Source organism: Armigeres subalbatus, chromosome 1 (genome assembly GCF_024139115.2).
Source record: "Armigeres subalbatus isolate Guangzhou_Male chromosome 1, GZ_Asu_2, whole genome shotgun sequence".
NCBI classification, from domain to species: Eukaryota; Metazoa; Arthropoda; class Insecta; order Diptera; family Culicidae; genus Armigeres; species Armigeres subalbatus.
This window is the reverse complement of record NC_085139.1, coordinates 144748476-144770929: the sequence shown is the minus strand read 5'-3', so window position 1 is coordinate 144770929 and position 22454 is coordinate 144748476. Positions and strand designations below refer to the sequence as shown.

General features: G+C 39.0%; 1 protein-coding gene across 3 annotated transcripts in view; it reads right to left on the bottom strand.

Annotated features, from left to right (window-relative positions):
• Positions 1–378: 378 nt before the first annotated feature.
• The window catches only part of LOC134205209 (uncharacterized), a 98158-nt gene continuing 76082 nt past the window's right edge, over positions 379–22454 (bottom strand). For 2 of the 3 annotated variants that reach the window (XM_062680252.1, XM_062680253.1), the window contains exons 3-6: positions 6385–6870; positions 5845–6321; positions 1404–2537; positions 379–1145 (exon numbers count right to left, since the gene is read on the bottom strand). In XM_062680252.1, coding sequence (XP_062536236.1) covers positions 1711–2537; positions 5845–5923 — 906 coding nt within the window. In that variant the 5' untranslated portion in view covers positions 5924–6321; positions 6385–6870 and the 3' untranslated portion in view covers positions 379–1145; positions 1404–1710. Of the gene's footprint in view, positions 1146–1403; positions 2538–5844; positions 6322–6384; positions 6871–7222; positions 7300–7362; positions 7686–22454 lie in introns of all 3 variants that reach the window. The other variant, XM_062680251.1, reaches the window with a different exon arrangement.

The following is a 22454-nucleotide window of genomic DNA, read 5'->3' as shown; positions in this document are numbered from 1 at the left end:
ATGCTATTATGTTATGTTTGTACATTTTATATAATTTTGCCATAGAAACAAGGTTTTTCTTAAAGATTGGCAAATATGTTTGCATAGCATATCCTTTAGATAAAAGGGACAAGGCTATATTATCAGTTTATTTAAGGGAAAATCATGTTATATATGCCATCTAAGTACCTGAAATATACAAATTTTGGAATTAATACTTATGTCGATCATAAGTGGGGCCCTCCTTAGCCGTGCGGTAAGATGCGCGACTACAAAGCAAGACCATGCTGAGGGTGGCTGGGTTCGATTCCCGGTGCCTGTCTAGGCAATTTTCGGATTGGAAATTGTCTCGACTTCCCTGGGCATAAAAGTATCATCGTGTTAGCCTCATGATATACGAATGCAAAAATGGTAACTTGGCTTAGAAACCTCGCAGTTAATAACTGTGGAAGTGCTTAATGAACACTAAGCTGTGAGGCGGCTCTGTCCCAGTGTGGGGATGTAATGCCAATAAGAAGAAGAAGAAGAAGAAGACTTATGTCGATCATTGGATAAATAACACTATGTTTCAGTTTCATATTTATTTTTATTTCAATATCCTCATTACAAAAAAAATGAACGATTTTTTTCGCTCTTCAGAGAAGATAGATTAAATTTTCGTACGAAGTTCATTTACATATAAACTCATGTAAAAAAGAAAACTCATCGGCTCAAAAACAAGACGCCAGTTATTAAAATTCAAGAAGTAGAAGTAAATAATTGTACCTTATATCCGAATATTTGCCGCTTCTTGTTGGCCATGGTCACTCCTAGCTCTGCGCAATTCGGCAGCTTTTTTGACTTCAAGTGATAAAAAGTAATGATCGATATTAAAAAAAAGCAAAGTTGTTAAAAATATCGCTTAAAGATTTGCATAGATTCATATTCGTATAAGCACGATAAGCAATAATTGAAACTACTTAGTGCAGATGAACTTAAAGAGTTTAGGATCAATGCGCTCTTGTACGGGATACATTGGGGTACCGTCCATATTTTTGAGTCTGGAGAATCGGTGGCTTGCTTGACCCGTAGCACTCATTTTTATGAGCTTTTCTGAACCAACCAGTCTTGTTACCAGCAGAGCCACAAAGAAGCTGTCGGTGTCCGTTTTCTTCGGTAAATTGTGCCTATAAGGGGAAAAAGCCCATTGTATTTTCTGTCAAAACAAACTAGATCCTAAATATATAATGTATTTGGACCAACATTTGAAAGCTGGGCGTAGCTGCCAAAATGTAGTCATTTCAGGTTTTGTCTGCAAATTTGGCTAATACTGTAATATTTACATTTTGGCTGTTACTTCCTTTTCAAATGTTGGTCTAGATATAACGTCATACTCGGATTTCCTGCTATAGAAAACAAATAAAAATTTCAAATTATTCACATACCTGGGGAATCTTCTGCTTGTCCTTGATGAACATAAGCTTCTTTCCAATTTGCAAAGCGTAGTCATCCGATGTGAGCTTATCTTGCTCAAGTTTTGCTATTTTTTGCTTACTTTTTTTATGTTTATCTGATAGCTCTTTATAATTTCCTTCCAGTTTTTTGTATTTCACTTTCCAAGAATTGTCATCCTCAACACTCGCTGCAGACGGATAATCGATGTTTAATGACTTATTATTATTATTATTATTTATTCAGACTAAGGCCGAAGTGGCCTGTGCGGTATATAAGAGTCTTCTCCATTCGGCTCGGTCAATGGCTACACGTCAGTCTACGGAGGGTCCGCAAGTCATCTTCCACCTGATCGATCCACCTTGCCCGCTGCGCACCTCGCCTTCTTGTGCCCGTCGGATCGTTGTCGAGAACCATTTTCACCGGGTTACTGTCCGACATTCTGGCTACGTGCCCGGCCCACCGCAGTCGTCCGATTTTCGCGGTGTGAACGATGGATGGTTCTCCCAACAGCTGATGCAACTCGTGGTTCATTCGCCTCCTCCACGTACCGTCCGCCATCTGCACCCCACCATAGATGGTACGCAGCACTTTCCTTTCGAAAACTCCGAGTGCGCGTTGGTCCTCCACGAGCATCGTCCAGGTCTCGTGTCCGTAGAGGACTACCGGTCTAATGAGCGTTTTGTAGATTGTCAGTTTGGTACGGCGGCGAACTCTATTCGATCGGAGCGTCTTGCGGAGTCCAAAGTACGTACGATTTCCAGCCACTATGCGTCTCCGAATTTCTCTGCTGGTGTCATTTTCGGCAGTCACCAGTGAACCCAAGTACACGAATTCTTCTACCACCTCGATTTCGTCACCACCGATGCAAACTCGCGGTGGGTGGCTCACATTGTCTTCTCTTGAACCTCTTCCTATCATGTACTTCGTCTTCGACGTGTTTATGACTAGTCCGATCCGCTTAGCTTCCCTCTTCAGTCTGATGTAGGCTTCCTCCATCTTCTCAAAGTTACGTTCCATAATATCTATGTCGTCGGCGAAGCCAAATAGCTGGACGGACTTATTGAAAATTGTACCACTCGTGTTAATCCCTGCTCTTCGTATTACCCTTTCCAAAGCGATGCACACTGGGGATTTTCAAAAGCAAAAGGCTCGAAATTCAATTACTCCAGCTGACGCTGCAAAATTTCCAGAAAGTACATGTTTCCTGAAGGGAAAAAGTGCGATGAATCGATTGCGCGGGGTTTCGTGCTGGGCAGACTACTTTAAAGTGCCCATTTTGCCCCAATTCCCCTAAAATCACAATATTTCTACTATGCCTTAGGCTGACGCTGATGTTTGTTCAATAAATATATGTTTCCTGAAGGAAAAAAGTACGATGAATCGTTTGCGTAGGGTTTCGTGATGGGCAGACCCTTTTAAAGTGACCATTTTGCCCCAATTCCCCTGAAACAACAACATTTTTGCTATGCCTCGAGCTGACGCTGATATTTCTTCAATAATTATAGGTTACATGAAGATAAAAGTACGATAAATCGATTGCGCGTGGTTTCGTGCTGGTCAGACCACTTTGAAGTGCTCATTTTGCCCCAATTCCCCTCATATCACAATATTTCTGTAATGCCTCGAGCTTACGCTGATATTTCTTCAATAAATATATATTTCCTGAAGGGAAAAAGTGCGATGAATCGTTTGCGTGGGGTTTCGTTATGAGCAGACCCTTTCAAAGTGACAATTTTGCCCCAATTCCCCTGAAATCACAATTTTTTTTCTATGCCTCGAGCTGACGCTGATATTTCTTCAATTATTATAAGTTTCCTGAAAGGAAAAAGTGCGACGAATCGATTGCGCGGGGTTTCGTGCTGGGCAGTCTACTTTAAAGTGACCATTTTGCCCCAATTCCCCTGAAATCACAAATTTTTTGCTATGCCTCGAGCTGACGCTGATATTTCTTCAATAATTATAAGTTTCCTGAAAGGAAAAAGTGTGACGAATCGATTGCGCGGGGTTTCGTGCTGGGCAGTCTACTTTAAAGTTACCATTTTGCCCCAATTCCCCTAAAATCACAATATTTCTGTAATGCCTCGAGTTGACGCTGATATTTCTTCAATTAAAATATGTTTTCCGAAGGAAAAACGTGCGATGAATCGTTTGCGTGGGGTTTCGTGATGAAGAGATCCTTTAAAAATGACCATTTTGCCCCAATTCCTCTGAAATCACAAATTTTTTGCTATGCTTCGAGCTGACGCTGATATTTCTTCAATAATTATAAGTTTCCTGAAGGGAAAAAGTGCGACGAATCGATTCCGCGGGGTTTCGTGCTGGGCAGTCTACTTTAAAGTTACCATTTTGCCCCAATTCCCCTGAAATCACAAATTTTTTGCTATGCCTCGAGCTGACGCTGATATTCCTTCAATTATTATAAGTTTCCTGAAAGGAAAAAGTGCGACGAATCGATTGCGCGGGGTTTCGTGCTGGGCAGTCTACTTTAAAGTTACCATTTTGCCCCAATTCCCCTAAAATCACAATATTTCTGTAATGCCTCGAGTTGACGCTGATATTTCTTCAATAAATATATGCTTGCTGAAAGGAAAAAGTACGATTAATCGATTGCGCGGGGTTTCATGCTGGGCAGACCACTTCAAAATGACCATTTTGCCCCGATTCCCCTGAAATTACAATATTTCTGTAATGCCTCGAGCTGACGCTGATATTTCTTTAATAAATATGTATTTCCTCGGGGTTTCGTGCTGGGCAGGCCATTTTAAAGTGACCATTTTGCTCCGATTCCCTTTAAATCACAATATTTCTGTAATGCCTCGAGTTGACGCTGATATTTCTTCAATTAAAATATGTTTTCCGAAAGAAAAAAGTGCGATGAATCGTTTGCGTAGGGTTTCGTGATGAACAGACCCTTTTGAAATGACCATTTTGTCCCAATTCCTCTGAAATCACAAATTGTTTGCTATGCCTCGAGCTGACGCTGATATTTCTTCAATTATTATAAGTTTCCTGAAAGGAAAAAGTGCGACGAATCGATTGCGCGGGGTTTCGTGCTGGGCAGTCTACTTTAAAGTTACCATTTTGCCCCAATTCCCCTAAAATCACAATATTTCTGTAATGCCTCGAGCTGACGCTGATATTTCTTCAATAATTTGAAGTTTGCTGAAAGGAAAAAGTACGATTAATCGATTGCGCGGGAGTTCATGCTGGGCAGACCACTTTAGAGTGCTCATTTTGCCCCAATTCACAATATTTCTGCTAAACCTCGAACTGACGCTGATATTCCTTCAATAAATATATGTTTCCTGAAGGGAAAAAGTGCGATATGGAAAAGGAAGATATGAATCCCTTTTTATCAAACACTTCATTAAAATATTTATTTTAAACTAGAATTAAAGTTAATCACTTTGATTCCTTATTTCAATTGATAAATTTTCTTGGTTTATGACAAGGGAAGATATGATTCCTTTTTTCAAGGAATGCCTTTGCGCGGCAGAAGATAAGAGAGGATATGATTTTTATTCAATTAAGTCATTCGCACGGTTTAAACCAAGGGAATATATGATCCCTTCTTTGAGAGATGCATTTACCTGAGGGAAGGCAAAAGAGGATATGATTATTTTTTCAATTCACATTTTCTCGATTTAAGACAAGAGGAGATATGATCTCTTCACAGAGAAACAGACGTCTCACTTAGAACAAAATGCAATCAAAATCATCGTCACGCAAACATTGTCCCCCAATGCTAAAATCCCGGTGAGTGGCCAAGCGGCAACCAGATGGCGGTAGTGTGCAAACGTCAAACACAAGCAAAATCGATGAAAGCGCCATCGGTGGCCGATTGACCACCTACAAAAAGTTAAATAAACCGTTAAAAAGATGTACGATGGAACACATGTTGAGTGAGAAGTCTGTTTCTCTGTGATCTCTTCTTCCACAGAATGCATTTGCCAGGCTGATGCGTCATGACGGTAAGTTAGGATATGAAACATGCATTTATATATTTATCTATTTATTAATGAAATATCAGCGTCACCTCGAGTAGTAGTAGTAGTAGAAGTATTGTGATTTTTTGGGAAATTGGGGCAATATAGGCACTTTAAAGTGGTCTATCCAGCACGAAATCCCACGCAAACGATTCATCGCACTTTTTCCTTTCAGGAAACATATATTTATTGAAGAAATATCAGCGTCAGCTCGAAGCATTACAGAAATATTGTGATTTAAAGGGAATCGGGGCAAAATGGTCACTTTAAAATGGTCTGCCCAGCACGAAACCCCGAGAAATTGATTCATCGCACTTTTTCCCTTCAGGAAACATGTACTTTCTGGAAATTTTGCAGCGTCAGCTGGAGTAATTGAATTTCGAGCCTTTTGCTTTTGAAAATCCCCAGTGTGCGATGTTGAATAGCAGACACGAAAGACCATCACCTTGCCGTAACCCTCTGCGGGTTTCGAAGGGACTCGAGAATGCCCCTGAAACTCGAACTACGCACATCACCCGATCCATCGGTTTAATGACTTATTCAGTACATTCGACGCAGCACCGACAGAAGATATCTTTCTCACGGACAAAGGAGATCGATCGGCTGAACTCCCCGGCGGAGTGTTGATTTGACCAGAATGTTCAGCATGGTCGTCCGCGATATTTTGCGAATTGTCATCTTCAAGGTGCTCTTCTTCAATGTTGAAGATTACGGCGTTCGGTTCGCCGAACTCATCAATGACTGGATTGGGTTTCGATGTCGAAGCGTCAGCTGTTTCTCGTTCAATGACACTGCCGTTCTCCTTGTCCATCTGGTGCACTATTTCCAAGGATCGTGTATGACCAGCTTCGATGGGGAAAGGAGGGGTATGTCTTTCCGCAGATTTTGAAACTTTCTCTTGATGCTACAGGGCAGCTTGCAACTAAAACAAGAAATTATTTGAAAATAAGATGCAGAATAAAATGTCTGGATTTTCTCTACTCACCATTGCACGTAACTCATCGACGCCAAGCTGCTGGGCCACCAATTTTAACGGATCTTGATTCGGTGTTATTGGCACTTCTTGTATGGTCTCCTTCTTACTCTTCAGGCGTTTGCATGGAACAGATTCGTCCTCAATAGGAATGGAAATATGTTGCGAAAGATCATCGAGAAATGTGCTGGTTCCTCCCTCTTTTTTAGGAATCGATTCACCGGTCGCATACGTGTTTTCAATCCATTCGTCATGATTGCGCAGTGACGACTGAAGAAAATCTTTTCCTTTCTGAGATCCTCTTAGTCCAGATGTACCTGCTCCATGTGCTGCTTGTTTTTCTTTTTCTGCACTCTTCCTATCGTCGAATGGTGGATGTTCGGATGCAAGGGGATTTTGAGACTCTAGCGCTGCAGGATTTGACCCCTCACCCACCGTGACGTATGCATATCCACTTGGGTCGAATTTGTCTCCTTCTCGCTCTAATGCTGTTCGTAGCTGTACATTTTTGATAATACGATAATTGTTAATTAAAAAATGGGTTACTTTGATAGGGTATGGAAATATATTACGGAACTTTATCATGGTTAATATTGCGATATTTTAGAATGTCAGATAGTGACATAGTATCAAGCATAAAACGGTGGATATTTATGTCCCGTTATAGGTTCTAAACAAACATCCCTTTGACATAATTTTACCATATCAGAACGTTTCTCGTGGCACAAGGAAATTATAGCAAGAATCTGTAGTGACTTTCTTTGTTTTTCGAGCCTATAACCGGGGTTAAACCGCAGGCGGAATAATTGCAGTAGTTCTAGGAATATTTAATTGAATAAAATTAACTCACCAAATAACGCAAATCGGAAGAATTCAGTTCGTATGCCGTCATTTTGTTTATATCATGTTTTTGGCTTCCACGGGATCCTAAATACAATAAAGTAACAAGTTTTTCATAAAAACATAAACACAAATAAATATAGATCTTACTATTCTCCCGCTTTGTAGGAAGCTCCTTCGTCCTTTTCGGTGGCATTTTATGGATTTTGCGCAAAGTTTTCCAACGCTGGATGAGGCGTCGAAGCGACCGTTTTTCACAAACGAAACATATTTAGCTGCAGATGCACTTCAGTTTGCATCAATTCACGCATACTATTTTATTGCACCTTTTATCATACTTTTGAGTTGAGGTTTTAATATGCTAGGTAATGTCTACATTTATTGATAGCAGATGTGTTTGTATATCACTTGTATCATTGGACATTGTTATGATTATATGACGAAGAGTTATCAACATCAGGGGTTTAATATGTCTAGAGTAACAAATAGAAAGTGCGCATCATAAATTACGAATTGAAAAAAATAAATTCAATTTTTTTTTTGCACATTGCATGTTTTCAGAAACAAAGCATCATGATAACAAAATGTTCTCACTATGATTCGTAACAGGTAATTTGAATATCGAATAACATATGGTATTTATTGGTATATTGGTATAATATTGGTATTTTAAACAAAAACCATCGCTTGGAACTGCGTAGATGGCGTTTTGTCAAAACCTCTCAAATATACATATACATCTTAATTGATTCGACTAAGATGGCGACGTTTGAGGTTTTGGCTTTCAGTCTTTTGGGATCAAAAACGGGGTTTTATGTTTTCATCCGACGTTTCGGACACATGTATTGTGCCTTTTTCAAGGAGTTAACTAGTTAACTAGTTAACTCCTTGAAAAAGGCACAATACATGTGTCCGAAACGTCGGATGAAAACATAAAACCCCGTTTTTGATCCCAAAAGACTGAAAGCCAAAACCTCAAACGTATACATATACACGCAGCGAATTTTTGTATGATTAAACCAAATGTAAATATTGTTGATTTCAACAATCGCTTTATTGTTGAGTCGAAAGTATTTGATTGTTGTGTCTACAATAATCTTTGATTGAAACAACAATATTATTTTTATTTCAACAATATTTCTTTTTGTGCCAAAAATGCTTGAAAATCAAGTAGTGTGTTTTTTTTCTTTGTGTAAAAAGGCGTATATGACCGCTTTCAATTTTTATTCAAAAATTAATTGTATTTAACGACTCTATTAGAAAATAGATGGAAACAATCAAGTTTTGCAGCGTGGAGGCACTTCGTCTGGTACCAAAGACATGTAAGTATTTATAATGAAAACCAATTGAAATCGTTTTAAAAACATAATCTTCATTCGCAGAACTACAATACATACGTCCTCATAATGAAGAAGACTAATAGAGTTGCTGGTCGGAGCTGCGGTAAATCAGGTAATGGTGTTGTTTTAGACATCGTTCACAATCCAAAATATGTAATGTATATTTTTTTGGTTGCAAACATGCATGTATAATAAAATAAAGTATATATTTCAACTTGTCATTGTCTTGTTTTATTTATTCACATTGAATATAAAAAGAAAAACAACAACACATTTTTAAATGAAATGTATTATTATTCCAACAATATTTTATTGTAGAATGTATCTGTATATATTATTGAAACAATAATACAAAATAATAATATTATTGATTCTAGATTGAATCAAACGATAAATATTATTAGCCCTGAGTTAACAATATTTATTGTTGAATTTGATCCAGATTATTGTTGTTTCTACAATATGTTTTTCTGCGTGTACATTTTACGCTGTGAGTACAAAATGAGTTATTCACCTAAATCGATCCATAAATATGTATAAAGCTGGACTTTTCCACCAGTTACGCTAGATTTTGGTTTGCTGGTTTTGCGTTCAAAGCACTGTTTCAGTTGCCTCACTGGATCACATGGATCATGAAGAATATTGCTTTGAATACATCTCATAATGTCATTTTCTGTAAGATTGTCGATACACGGTTTATTATCGTATGTTTTTCTAAATTACGAATGCTTCGAATATAAGTAACATATCTGCAACACTAGGTAGTGATTACTCCTTCTTATGTCGAATTCGTTTTTAAAAAGTTCCAAAAGTTTCCTCACAGATAGTGTCCTGAATTAGGTCGGTGGATGGAATTGTGTAGTTTGGGAATTTCCCTTGAAACTCGTTCACAAAACCCGCTAAGAATTGTCAAAAAAATAAATTTGTGGAATACCGAATAGAATTATTTCTTATGCAGAATTTCTTTTGAAATTCTTCCAAAAACTCTTTCGTGCGTTTCAGAATTTTCTTCGGGAATTCTGCCAGAAATTACTTCATAAATTCTTTCTTCAATTTTTGGCGATATCTTTCAGGCATTCCTCCATATTTTTTCCAAGGGATCCTTTCGAGATGAATTCCTTTGGAAATTCTTCTAGGAATATCTTTGAATACTATTCCAGGATTTTCTCTGGAAGTTGCTCCAGGAATTAAGTTGGAAATTCCTACAATATAATTATTTCAGGAAATCCTTCTAGAATACAGGAAACAAGTTTCGTACATAAATTCCCCCGGAAGTACCTTGAGCAATTCTTCCGGGAGATTCTTGTAAATTGAAAATGCACGGGGCCCAAAATCATACGGAAAATTTTCCCGATGAGTGAGGCTACCTTTATCAGGAGAGGTAGCGAGGAAAAAAATTGGCGAATCCTGGAGAATTTTTATTACATGCTTCTGAGTGTTCTCCGATAAAAAACATTTGCAGAAATAGATGATTTTTTGTAGAATATAAAATCTCTTTTACATGAATTCTATACCGAATTCTTGGTATAAGAATGTGTACGGGATTATTGAATATAATTAAAAAGGGGAACTGTTCCGATCCCCATCTCACTGAACGTATATTCATCTCATCGGGAAACAAAGAAATGCAGCACCAATTTCGTCGCCTCTTTTTGACAACATGTGTGCTCACTGCTGAGAAAAATCACAAAAAATAATAAACAATCCAAATTCCTTTCCATTGCTTTGTTTTTGATGGGATGAATGTCGGAGCCATGAAATGAATTCCAGGAGCAATATCCCTATTTATATCCACCCAAAAGTAAATTCCACTATTCGCAAAAATCAGTTCATGCACTTAAACATATTTATTTATCATGATCTGATTAGCCAACGCACAGCCAGTGCACTAGATGTCCTGGATCATATGTTTCGAATCAAAACAAACACGATGCTACGCACACCAACATATCCAATGACAGATGGAACTGAAAATGTTTTTTTATTCAGGGTTTGGGTTGGCACTGACCCAGGTTTAAAAACGAATTCGACATTAGAAAATTGCTCATTTTTCAATTTTGATTGATGAGATGCAAATTTCGCAAATTCCTTTACATCACACCCAACTTGTTATCAACATGTTCTTGATCGACCTTTTGTTCCTTCCGGCATTTTGTGCTTTTCGACTACGATGAATCGATTAATTAAAGTAATCGATTAATTAGTCCGCGCCGCCGGAGGAAAAGTTTGCGGTCTACCACCTGCAAGTCACTTTCCAATGGCCGAGAAATACCGTGCACCTCCTTTGCACTCCTAGAAAAAAGTTCATCGCCGCGACGGCCACAACTAGTAGCCGCAACTCTATCGTTGGGTCACTGCAGGCAATGTTCCATTAAAGCTTCCATATCAACGGCGACAGAATCGCAGTTGCCATGCGATAGTATCGTGTTGCGTGTGTTTGGGGGAACCGTTACTTCCACACCGACCCGGAGAGACCATGCTCCGCGTTTCTAGAAAAAATTCGATTTAGTTTCCATAAAAAGTTCGACGGGGTAAGTAACATAGCACTTCTGGAAAATAAGTTCGCTTTACTGCTCCGTTTAAGTCATTATCGCACCAACGGAAAGTACCGTGCACGTTCTTCGCACTTCCGGAAAAAAGTTCACAAAAGTCATTATCACGCAAGCTAAAATGAAATATTATGCGTCTCCTTCCACTCCACCACCCATACCCTGTTCAAGAGTCTGGGCATAGCGCCTTCCTGAACCAAAATGAAATCACTTTCTACGCACGCGCGTACAGAATCAAGTCAATATACGTCTGCACTGAAAGACTGATCTGGTTGAACTGACAATTCAGTTTTGAGAACTACAGGCACACGTTTTCAGCTTTTTTTTCATACAAATTGTATAAAAGCTAAAAAATCACTATTTTCTGTATATTTTCAATTTGTTTGTAAACAGTGTACACATCTTTAAAACACTAATCACTCAGCACAAATTGGATCAAAATGTCAATTACCCTTATTTGCTTTCAACCAAAGCTCATAGTTTGTATAGCCTATATAAAAGTGTAGACTTTATTCTAATAATAAATATCGTTAATACTTTTCAAATGCATGTTTTTTTTAGTGCATTCCAAGGAACTGAATCGTTGGTCAAAAAGCGGTCGAAGCAAAAACATTGTTATCGTTTCACTTTGGTATGCCGTCATGGCTTGAGTAATGCGATTGCCATGCTGAGATACCTCCTTGGGATGGATGTCTTCTGCAAATTATGTCGCTTCAGGTGAATCAGCAGCCTGAGAAGAGTCAATCTTTGTGGCTTACTTGGCATTTGGGAGTTCAAGCTTAGTTCGAATTATGAATGTATATTTCCATTGGGAAATAAAACAACGACTAGAAGACAAAGGTCAAATGGGTGAGGATGAAGCACCAGAAGTCAATGGCTCATAAATACAACAAAGAATTAAAGATTTGTTAATAAATATGACAAAGGGATTAAATGTTTGATTATATCCATAAATTCATCCTTAACGTACATGGGGAAATTTTAATGTTTGTTGATATTATTACATACTGCTCCGATTATTCTTTTTATAACCTAATTAACTGGATTTATTTTCCGTAGTGCATTATTGTACTTATGTTAAAGATCCAAATAGCTCTGCTTCTTGAAATATCTAATTCTTACAAGAAAACACTTTAATCTGGTAATGTATCCAGGGACTGGAGAAGTTTGGAAAGAAACTATATACAACCAATGACAGATAAAGGAGAAGACAAATACGAACACGTGGAATTGAACGCATCACTAAATAAGTTATTGCGAAATGTTGAGTCAGGTCAGTTTTTTAAGAGCTAGTGCAAATGATGTATGGCAAATATAATACAATCTTGAAACTGATGTTCAATCATATATAATTATTTATTTGTTAGCAAACTACTCCGCCATATAGAAGGCATTCACTTTCTCTAAACAACCCCCAAGGAACACTTTTTTTCGTTCATATTGCACACATAAGCAAAACAATGTAGATGAAACAGGACGATAATTTTAAACTAGAAAAACTCGACATCATAATGTTTGTACCCAGCATTTAAGTTTTTTTCTGCAGCACAAATTTTTTGAAGTTCAAACATATGGATCGACACACTTGAGACGGCAGACGAAGTGAGAGCCACTTCTGACAGCCGGGCCTTTTTGTGCATTTATGCAAATTATAATGCCGCCAGCCTTTATTCGTTCCATTATGAAGTCAGGCGAGTCACAGTTTTGCGGGCCACAAAGTAGGGAAACTGACGGTTTCATTTCTATTATTGACAGCAGAGATTTTCAAATCTCATGTGTTTGGTATATGTTTAGGTATGCATGTGTCTGTGGAAGTGATTTCCTTTTCAAAAACCTAGTGTCAAATCGATCTATCTATGGATGTTATCTCAAAAGAACTAACAAATGGTTGCAGTGATTGAAATAACCAACAAGGAAAAAAAATGTATTATATGCGGAACATTATAGGCAATGCGCCGAATTTCGAAGAAAAGGAACTTAATGAAGGACGAGTTCATCGAATCATTATTTCAGTTGTTTGTTCACTGCAAAATCCAGTGTAGGTAAACACATGAAAGACTATATTTTACTAAATAAAGGCTAGTACGCTGCTGAAAAGTACTGTGCAATTAGATAGGATACGGAATGCTCACGGAATTATTCCGCTCTGAAATTCCGTGAGCAGTACGTAGCTGACAAGTAGCGAAAATTTCGTAACGCTAATAACGCCTGCTGGGTAAAGTAAATGGAGCTGTCACTTTTCCTTACGGAAAAATATTCCGTACCATTATTCCGTAATAGAACGTACACACGGTCAAGCAGTTTGACCAACATTGACTCCACCTCTCGTTTATTCAAACATCCATCAAGTTTTACCAACAGAGACACGAACAATCAATTTATTCGACCAACAATATCACACACGAACGACCGAAGCGCCAACTTGAGCACCAACCATCAAAAAATACATGGGGGTTTGTGCAACTTCACTAAAAATGCTCAAACATGTTCGGCGAACTTGGACTCCACCCCAGACAACTCAAACCAAAATCAAACCGTTTTATTTTTTTCCAACCGAGCCGCCAACTGTCAAATGGTTGTTCGAACAACTTCACACACGTTCGAACAAAGCAGCAATAGAAGCGTTTTCTTGGGGGCGGAGTCAATGTTCGTCAAACTGCTTGACTGGTGTGTACGTTGCATAAGGTAAAAGTGACATTTCTCCCATACTGAATCAGCTGTCAAATTTACCGTGGTAATTTGATCAAATTTTCCGTAAACCCATTCCGTAAGAGCAGCGTACTAGGCTTAAAGCAGTTCGTTGCAATATATGACAATGTATGAATGTATATTAGGGTGTCCCAAAATTGGACCAAGTCTGGGATTTTGGGGGCTCAACCTTCAAATGAAAGCTTAGGGTATAACAAAAGAAAAATTGTTCTACGTCAACTCTGGGAAATGACGTTTAGGGGTGGCCCCGACGCGTTTTATGAAAAAAGTGCATTTTTTATAGGTAACATCGAAAATACCGGTATATCGGAAAGAAATTCGATGAAACCCACCCTTTTTTTTTTTTACATTTAACTTAGGGTCTATACTTTATGGTAAAACTTTGATACCGCATGTTTTAGGTCTATATATTTTTCACTGATGCTTTAAATGCCCAAAAATGATGAATTTTTCTTAACATTTTTTTATTAATGCATCCAAAACGGGTATCCATCATAATGCTTTCGAAACTAGATATACATAGAAAGATGGGGAATTTTATAACGAATATTTTGCTAAAAATAGCAACCTTCTATCTCTATCCGTTTAAAAGTTATTCACGATTTACTGCAGCTTGGAAAAAGACTTTTTGAAATTTCGGATCATAATACCTGGATCATGTTTAAGTAAAGAAACGCCTACTTTTCCATACCAACGCTTTAATAACCAATACAGTATTCATATGAGTTGCATAAAATTTATTTTAATACTCATTTGAGTGTTATAATGGAAACCCAACGATGGACCAGCAGTAACATGACTGACTACAAATTGTTCAGTTAGTCTGGGTGAGTGCTCAAATAGATTGATGAATATGGTTTCAAAACTACCCATAGGTAGGTTCAGTTTTCGTGTCATGGTTTGTCGAGCTGTGCGATGTTTCTCGATAACATGGAAATTAGTTGTTTTGTGACCAACTTGATTTTTTAACCAGCACGATCATGTGAAGTTAATCCGGCTGGATCATTTTAATCCCGATTTATCGATGCAATCAATTTATGTATATCTAGTTTCGTAATCATTATGATAGATACCCATTTTGGATGCATTAATAAAAAAAATACTAAGAAAAATTCATCATTTTTGGGCATTTAAAGCATCAGTGAAAATATATATAGACCTAAAACATGCGGTATCAAAGTTTTACCATAAAGCATAGACCCTAAGTTAAATGTAAAAAATATCAAATGGATGGGTTTCGTCGAATTTCTTTCCGATATACCGGTATTTTCGATGTTACCTTTAAAAAATGCACTTTTTTCATAAAACGCGTCGGGGCCACCCCTAAACGTCATTTCCCAGAGTTGTCGTAGAACAATTTTTCTTTTGTTATACCCTAAGCTTTCATTTGAAGGTTGAGCCCCCAAAATCCCAGACTTGGTCCAATTTTGGGACACCCTAATGTATATGACCCTACGTATTGCTGAAAAGGACCCCCTAGTCAGGCCGAGCGTTACGATCCATACAAAAATAAACCTTCCATACAATAGGGGCTTACTCCAATATCATCAAATTTAGCGAAACGTAATTTGTGAAAGAACCATTTCCGTCACTAACTCAACTCACTAACGTCTGTTTTTGAAAGCTTTAAAAAAATGAAACTGCTGTAAAACCATATTTCTTGGCCGATTCCTTCGCAACAATTTGCATTCCATCCGGATGGATCCCAATTTTCGACTCATATTAGGCTAAATCCTGATGAAAGATGATCGGTATGTTCTTGCGGTGAAACGAAATGATGTTGCATTTTTCGATAGTTAGACAAAAGGTATGCACCATACACGGATAAAAATATATAATCTAAATAGATTATACTTTAATCTAAAATCATATTCAGTCTATCCACTCATTCTAATGATTATTTTTGGGGTAAGCTTTCCAATGCTTAAATTTCGTTTAATCCTTCGTAATGCTTATTCCCTTTTTATTATTTGCGAGGCTTCTTTTTTGACAGGTTCTTTATTCCGATAGAAAACAAAAAATTAGAATTAGTGGAATTGAGCAAATAATTCAATAAAACGCTAGTATTTGTATTATTCCACATTTATTAGCAAAATACAAGAAAAAGAACAAGGGCTTTCAACACATTTACTTTCCGATAAGTGGGCTAAAGGTTCACACAAAAGATCGCTTCCTTTTGAGCAGATGATTCGCCTCCTGAAACCAAGGCGAATGTAAGTATTTGTTGCAAATTCCGATGCTTCCATTTCAACCCAGGGTTCAGAGCAAGAACGGAAGTTGCAAATACCGATATCTGAGATCCAATCCACTACGCTGATCACTCTTTGCATGTCTTTTTATTTGAGTTTTTTTTCACTTTCTTCCGCTTTCTTCTGGTTCGAGCAGATGTTGTCCGGAATCGGCTGTTGCGCATCATGATCTATAGAAACAATTAATTGGTAAAAGAAGTAGTATTTTATTGTTTAAACATTATCAATCAAACTTACTCTTTATGCTGAACATTTTTGTCACCAAATTTGCAATAACCACTTGCTCAACGGTTTCAATCTACAATCAAGAAATGAACAAGTCCAAATTTGACACATAGAGATAAACCAAAAAATGATTATTTTATCGATAATCTTAGCTAGCATAGAAACTAATATTCCAGTGCTTATTTTTTAATATTCGCAATAAATATAAAAGTACTAAGTTAGATAAATATTAAAAAGTAAGCAAAATAGATTACTTAAATTTATCCGTGTATGCTGTAGCTCCAAGCAGTCCGTGTCACATTTTATTATTTTGTAAATTTCATCTGCGTAAAATAAACGACAGCCGGCAGGTAGCAACAGCGAGACATCGTTTATGAAAATCGAGAAAATCAGAGGACCAAAATTTTCGCCCTGCGGAACTTCCGAGTTGTTGCAGAATGTTTCCGACTCCGAAAAACCTATCTTAACCCGTACCGAGCGGTTCATCAGGTAGGACCGGAGCCAAAGCACAGAGCTTGATGAAACGCCAAGCTTTTCCAGTTTGGCGAGAAGGATTCCATGGTCCACTGTATCAAAAGCCACCAGCAGGTCCATGTACGCTGCGTCAGTCTGCCACCCGGAATCCATGCAGCGTAAACAGCTAGAGGTGAACTTCACCAGATTCGTTGAAATTGATCGCTTTGAGTAAAATCCATGTTGATTGGCGTCGATGTTGTTTTTAGAACTGGACTTCTGCACAATTATTTCGAACAGCTTTGAACAGGCGCACAAAGAGGTTATTCCGCGATAATTCAGGATGTCTCGTTTGTCTCCTTTTTTGTAGATTGGGAACATAAAAGAAAATTTCCAAAGGACGGGAAATTGGCATTGCTGAACCGTGAGATTAAACAGTTTAACTAACGGAGCACTTAACGAGTCAGCGCAATATTTCAGGACTGATGAGGGAATACCGTCAGGGCCGGCGGCGAACGAAAGCTTTAATTTCTTTGTTGCAGCTATCACCATGTTATTCGTAATACGAGGAATACTAAAATAAAACACATCCCGTGGTATTCCAGCCATAGTGTCGTTCACTTGCATCGTGGAACACTTGTTTGAATGGACGCGCGAATATATTACACTTTTCGCTTTCGGTACTAGCTGCGCTGCCTTTGAGAAACATGGATTCCTTTCACTTTGAGTTTACAAAAGACCAGAAACTTTTTGGATTCGTTCGCAGTCTGGCTTCCGTGTGTTTGATGCAACGTACACACCAACGTACATTTTTTGATGGTTGGTGTTCAAGTTGGCGCTTCGGTCGTTTGTGTGTGATATTGTTGGTCGAATAAATTGATTGTTCGTGCCGCTGTTGGTAAAACTTGATGGATGTTTGAATAAACGAGAGGTGGAGTCAATGTTGGTCAAACTGCTTGACCGTGTGTACATTCCATGACGCGATTGTAAACCATTTCCGACGGTCTTCGAGACGCGTCTTGTGATTTTGCAAACCACAAACCGTTTTCCGACTGTCATCGAGACGCGTCTTCTGATTTTGCAAACCACAAACCATTTTCCGACGGTCTTCAAGACGCGTCTTGTGATTTTGCAACCACGGACCATTTTCCGACAGTCTTCGAGACTCGCCTTGTGATTTTACAAAGCACAAACCATTTTCCGGCGGTCTTCGAGACGCGTCTTGTGATTTTGCAAACCACGAACCATTTTGCGATGGTCTTCGAGACGCGTCTTGTGATTTTACAAATAAATAATAAAATATATAATTATTTACAATTTAACCACATGAATTCAACTGACCTCATGAAATCAGCGACAGGATCAAAACATAGACTGGCAGGATCGCCTAAAAGGCCGGCACGAAATTATGTGACAGCGACTCTCCGTTGATGCGTGTGCAGGCCACGGAGATCTGACTGGAAGAGGCAGAGTCATGGTTTGCTGCCCGCCGATTGACACGCTGAGATGTGAATCTATAAACACACGCTGAAGGCATTTTACTCGAACCCCACAAGCACGAGGAAGCAGAGTCGTTTGCCAGCACAAGATCCAGCAGACGCTCGTTTCGGTTCAAATCGGTATTGATTTGAGCAAATCAGTATAAATTAAATCCATCCAGACGTGCACAGCAGGCTGGCAACGAAGGGGAAAGCAGCGGATCCATAACAGGTGCGCTATCAACGGGGAAACACCCATGTAAATCAACTTGATTGTAATCGCCGAATAAGAGCGCTGCACTATGGTCCAGGATACAGATTTACGCGGAAAGATACATTTTACGCCAAAACTATATTTTTTAGAAAAAAATGTTATTCTACAAAATTGTTCGAAATAGTAAGGCCATCATTATGGTGCTACCAAAAAATAGGGTGGCCCATCATATAAAAATAATTAGAAAATATTTTTTTTATTTCTCGGAATATTGGCATGTTATATTTACAAAGTTCTTATTCCAATCAATTTTGCTAAAAAAAACTTTTTCTATAGATCTTAGGTTGGCTAATTTAGAGCAATTTTACCTAATTAAATTAGGGTGTACCTAAAAAAACAGTATTTTTGATCTACTTTTTTTGTTTTAGATTTCTCGAAAAAGTCGTCTTCGGATGACTGCCTAACCGGAGATATCAACTTATGAAAAAAATGTAATTTTTACAGAAAAACGATTATAACTTTTGATCGGAAAAAGATATTGAGCATATTTATTACCCAAAAGTTGCAATTTTTTATTCTCTAAAAGTCATCTGGAGACGACTTTTTTTTAAATCTAAAACAAAAAAAGTAGATCAAAACTACTGTTTTTTGAGGTACACCCTAATCCAATTAAGTAAAATTGCTCTGAATCAGCCAACTTAAGAGCAACGGAAATTTTTTTTTAGCAAAATTGATTGGTGTAAGTTGCGCTACAGCTTTGTAGAACATATTCCGGGAAATAAAATAAAAATGTTTTCTATTTTTTTATATGATGACCCTATTTTTTTGGTTGCACGATAATGATGGCCTTACTATTTCGAACAATTTTGTAGAAACAGTTTTTTCTAAAAAATATTGTTTTGGCGTAAAATGCATCTTTCCGCGTAAATCTGTATCCTGGACCATAGTGAGTCTAGGCGCAAGCTTGATACAATCGAACCCAATGATTGTATATGCTCACAGATAACCACGGATCAGGTGGCAGATAAACAACTCCAACGCTGAGTGTGTTGTGTGGAATTTTTACGATAACCCACAGCTGCTCGAGTAGATTGGAATTGGTGAAATTGGTTGATACAGCAATCAGGACCCCTCCGTTTCGTGCTTTTTGACTGTTAAGGGGAGACCGATCAGTCCTGAATACGGTGTATACTTACTTGATTCTTGATGGGCTACAGCTCTTCGATGAACCTACGCCGAATGGAGTATCCTTGTCCACTGGACTCGATTCTGGGGCCAATTGCTTCCAGTTGCCCTGAACATTGAGCGCCCTTAGGTCCTCTTCAACTGCAAAAAGCCATCGTGAACGCGGCCTTCCACGAAACCTGCGGACTTATCTTTGCTTGACGTTCTTCCGGCATACGAACAACGTGACCAGCCCACCGTAGACTGCCGTGTTGTATAAGCTTAATAATATCCAGCCCTTTACACACCTGGTACAGTTCGTGATTCATGCGACGTCGCCAGATACCGTTCTCCTGTTTACCGCCGAGTATTGCCCGGAGTACCTTACGCTCAAACACTCTGAAAGCTCTCCGATCATCTTTCTTTAGCGTCCATGTTTCATGGCCGTATAAAGCCACCGGAAGAATCAGAGTAGTATACAGGGTTTAGGGTAATTTGGCCGAATGCCGTTTGGCCGAATTTCTTTTGGCCGAAAGGGTCATTTGGCTGAACGCCATTTGGCCGAATGCCGTTTGGCCGAATAGTTGAAATACGTTTCCTTACGAAGTGAGTGAGAAGTGAGTGGTGAGAATAAAGAAGGAAGAAGGAAAAAGGAAGAGAGAAGAAGGAAGAAGGAAGAAGGAAGAAGGAAGAAGGAAAGAACGAAGAACGAAGAAGGAAAAAGGAAGAAGCGTGAAGGAAGAAAGAAGAAGCAAAAAGGAAGAAGGAAGAGGGAAGAAGGGAAAATGAAAAGGAGGTAGGAAGAAAGAACAAGGAAGAAGAAAAAGAAAGAAGAAGGGAGAAAGAATAAGTAAGAACGGAAAGGAAGAAGGAAGCAAGAAGAAAGAAGGAAGAAGGAAGAAGGAAGCAGGAAGAAGGAAGAAGGAAGAAGGAAGAAGGAGAAAGAAAAAAAAGAAGAAGGAAGAAGGAAGAATAAATAAGGAAAAAGAAAGAAGGGAAAAAAAGGAAGAAGGAAGAAAAACAAAGGACGAAGAAAGAGGGAAGAAGGAAGAAGAAATAATAAAGAAAGAAGAAGGAAGAAGAAAGAAGGAATAAGGAAGGATGAAGAAGGAAAGAAGAACAAGGAAGGTAGAAGATGGAAAAAAGAAGAAATTAGAAAGATGGAAGAAAGAATAAGGAGGAAGGAAGAAAGTAGAAAGAAGAAGAAAAAAGAAGGAAGTAGGAAGAAGGTCAAATTTTTTAACTATTCGGCCAAACGGCATTCGTCCAAACGACCCGGTCGGCCAAATGGCCTGACACCGTATACAGCTCGAGTTTTGTTTCGTTTGCAGACTACGGGACTTAAGCTGGTTAAGAAGTCCGTAATAAGCCCTATTTGCAGCTGCAATACGCCTTTTCACCTCGTGGGTAACATCATTATCGCACGTCACTAATATTCTAAGATACACAAATTCTTCTACCACTTCAATTTTTTTACCATCCAGCACCATTTCGCTACCACCACCACTAATGAGCCCACGTTGATTGCCAGCGACCATGTACTTCGTTTTGCTGGTACTGATCGTGAGTCCAATCCTCGCTGTCTCCCTCTTAAAATGCACAAAAGGCTCTTCCACGGCACGGCGATCAATCCCGATAATATCGATATCGTCCGCAAATCCCAGGAGCATATGCGATCTTGTGATAATGGTACCGCTTCTTTGCACACCAGCTCTCTTAATCGCTCCCTCGAGCGCTATATTGAACAGTAGATTCGAGAGTGCATCACCCTGCTTTAATCCATCTAAAGTAACAAATGACGTCGATATTTCATCCGCAACCCTTACACTTGATTTCGATCCGTCCACCGTCCAACGTTATACGAATCAGCCGTATCAGTTTCGCTGGAAAACCAAGTTCAAGCATAATTTGCCATAATTCATTCCGTTTCACTGAATCGTACGCCGCCTTGAAATCAATAAACAGGTGTCTGCAAGTTGTACTCCCGGAATTTATCAAGGATTTGTCACAGGGTAAACATTTGATCCATCGTTGATCTGCCCTCATGAAAACCTGCTTGGTATTCGCCGACGAAGGACTCTTCAAGCGAATTAAGGAGGGTTATTCCTCGGTAATTGGCGCACTCCAGTCTGTACCCCTTTCTTAAAGAGAGGGCAAATGAGGCCGTCCAATACCGTGTATAGCGATACGAAAAGCTGAGTCGAGTATATGCGAACATCCAACCAGGTTTCTGTCAGCACAATTAAGTCATACTCAGCCTCTGACACAGCCAGAGAAAAATGAATTGATTTTTGTTCTCAGTCCTCGAAAACTCTGGTAGTAAATTCGGAGACCATTCGAAAGCCGTTTCGTGGAGCTAGATACCGAAGAGATTTCAGGCACTGCGTGTTCTAAATTGACAATGTACTCGCCTGAGGTTGCAGGCCGGAAGCCCCCTAATCCATCACCGGCGGCAGAACCGGGCGATGACGATAGCGGGTGGCAGCATGGAGCGCGACTGGATCAGGTTTTTGGGGGCTTCCTCAGTGCATGTGGTGAGTGGCCCCGAAACCGACGAGTAAGCAGCAGCTGAGATGATGTGTACACATCGACGTCACAACTCGTTTGCAGTTGGAGCGACAAGACGTGTTTTGTCTGCGCTCTTGCCTGCGGGTTAACGTTCATTATTTGTTCGACGTGGCTATTTTTAACTCGTATTTTCGGTTTATGTCTATTAAATTTTAAATTCCCCTTTTAAAGTATTCAACCGAATCGTGCTGTGCATTGGTTTCGTATAACCAAAGGAACGGTTGTTTTCCGATTATTTGCCAAGAAGTAGACAGAAAGCCAGCCAAGCTAGCGTCAGCTCAGTGACCGTAGCT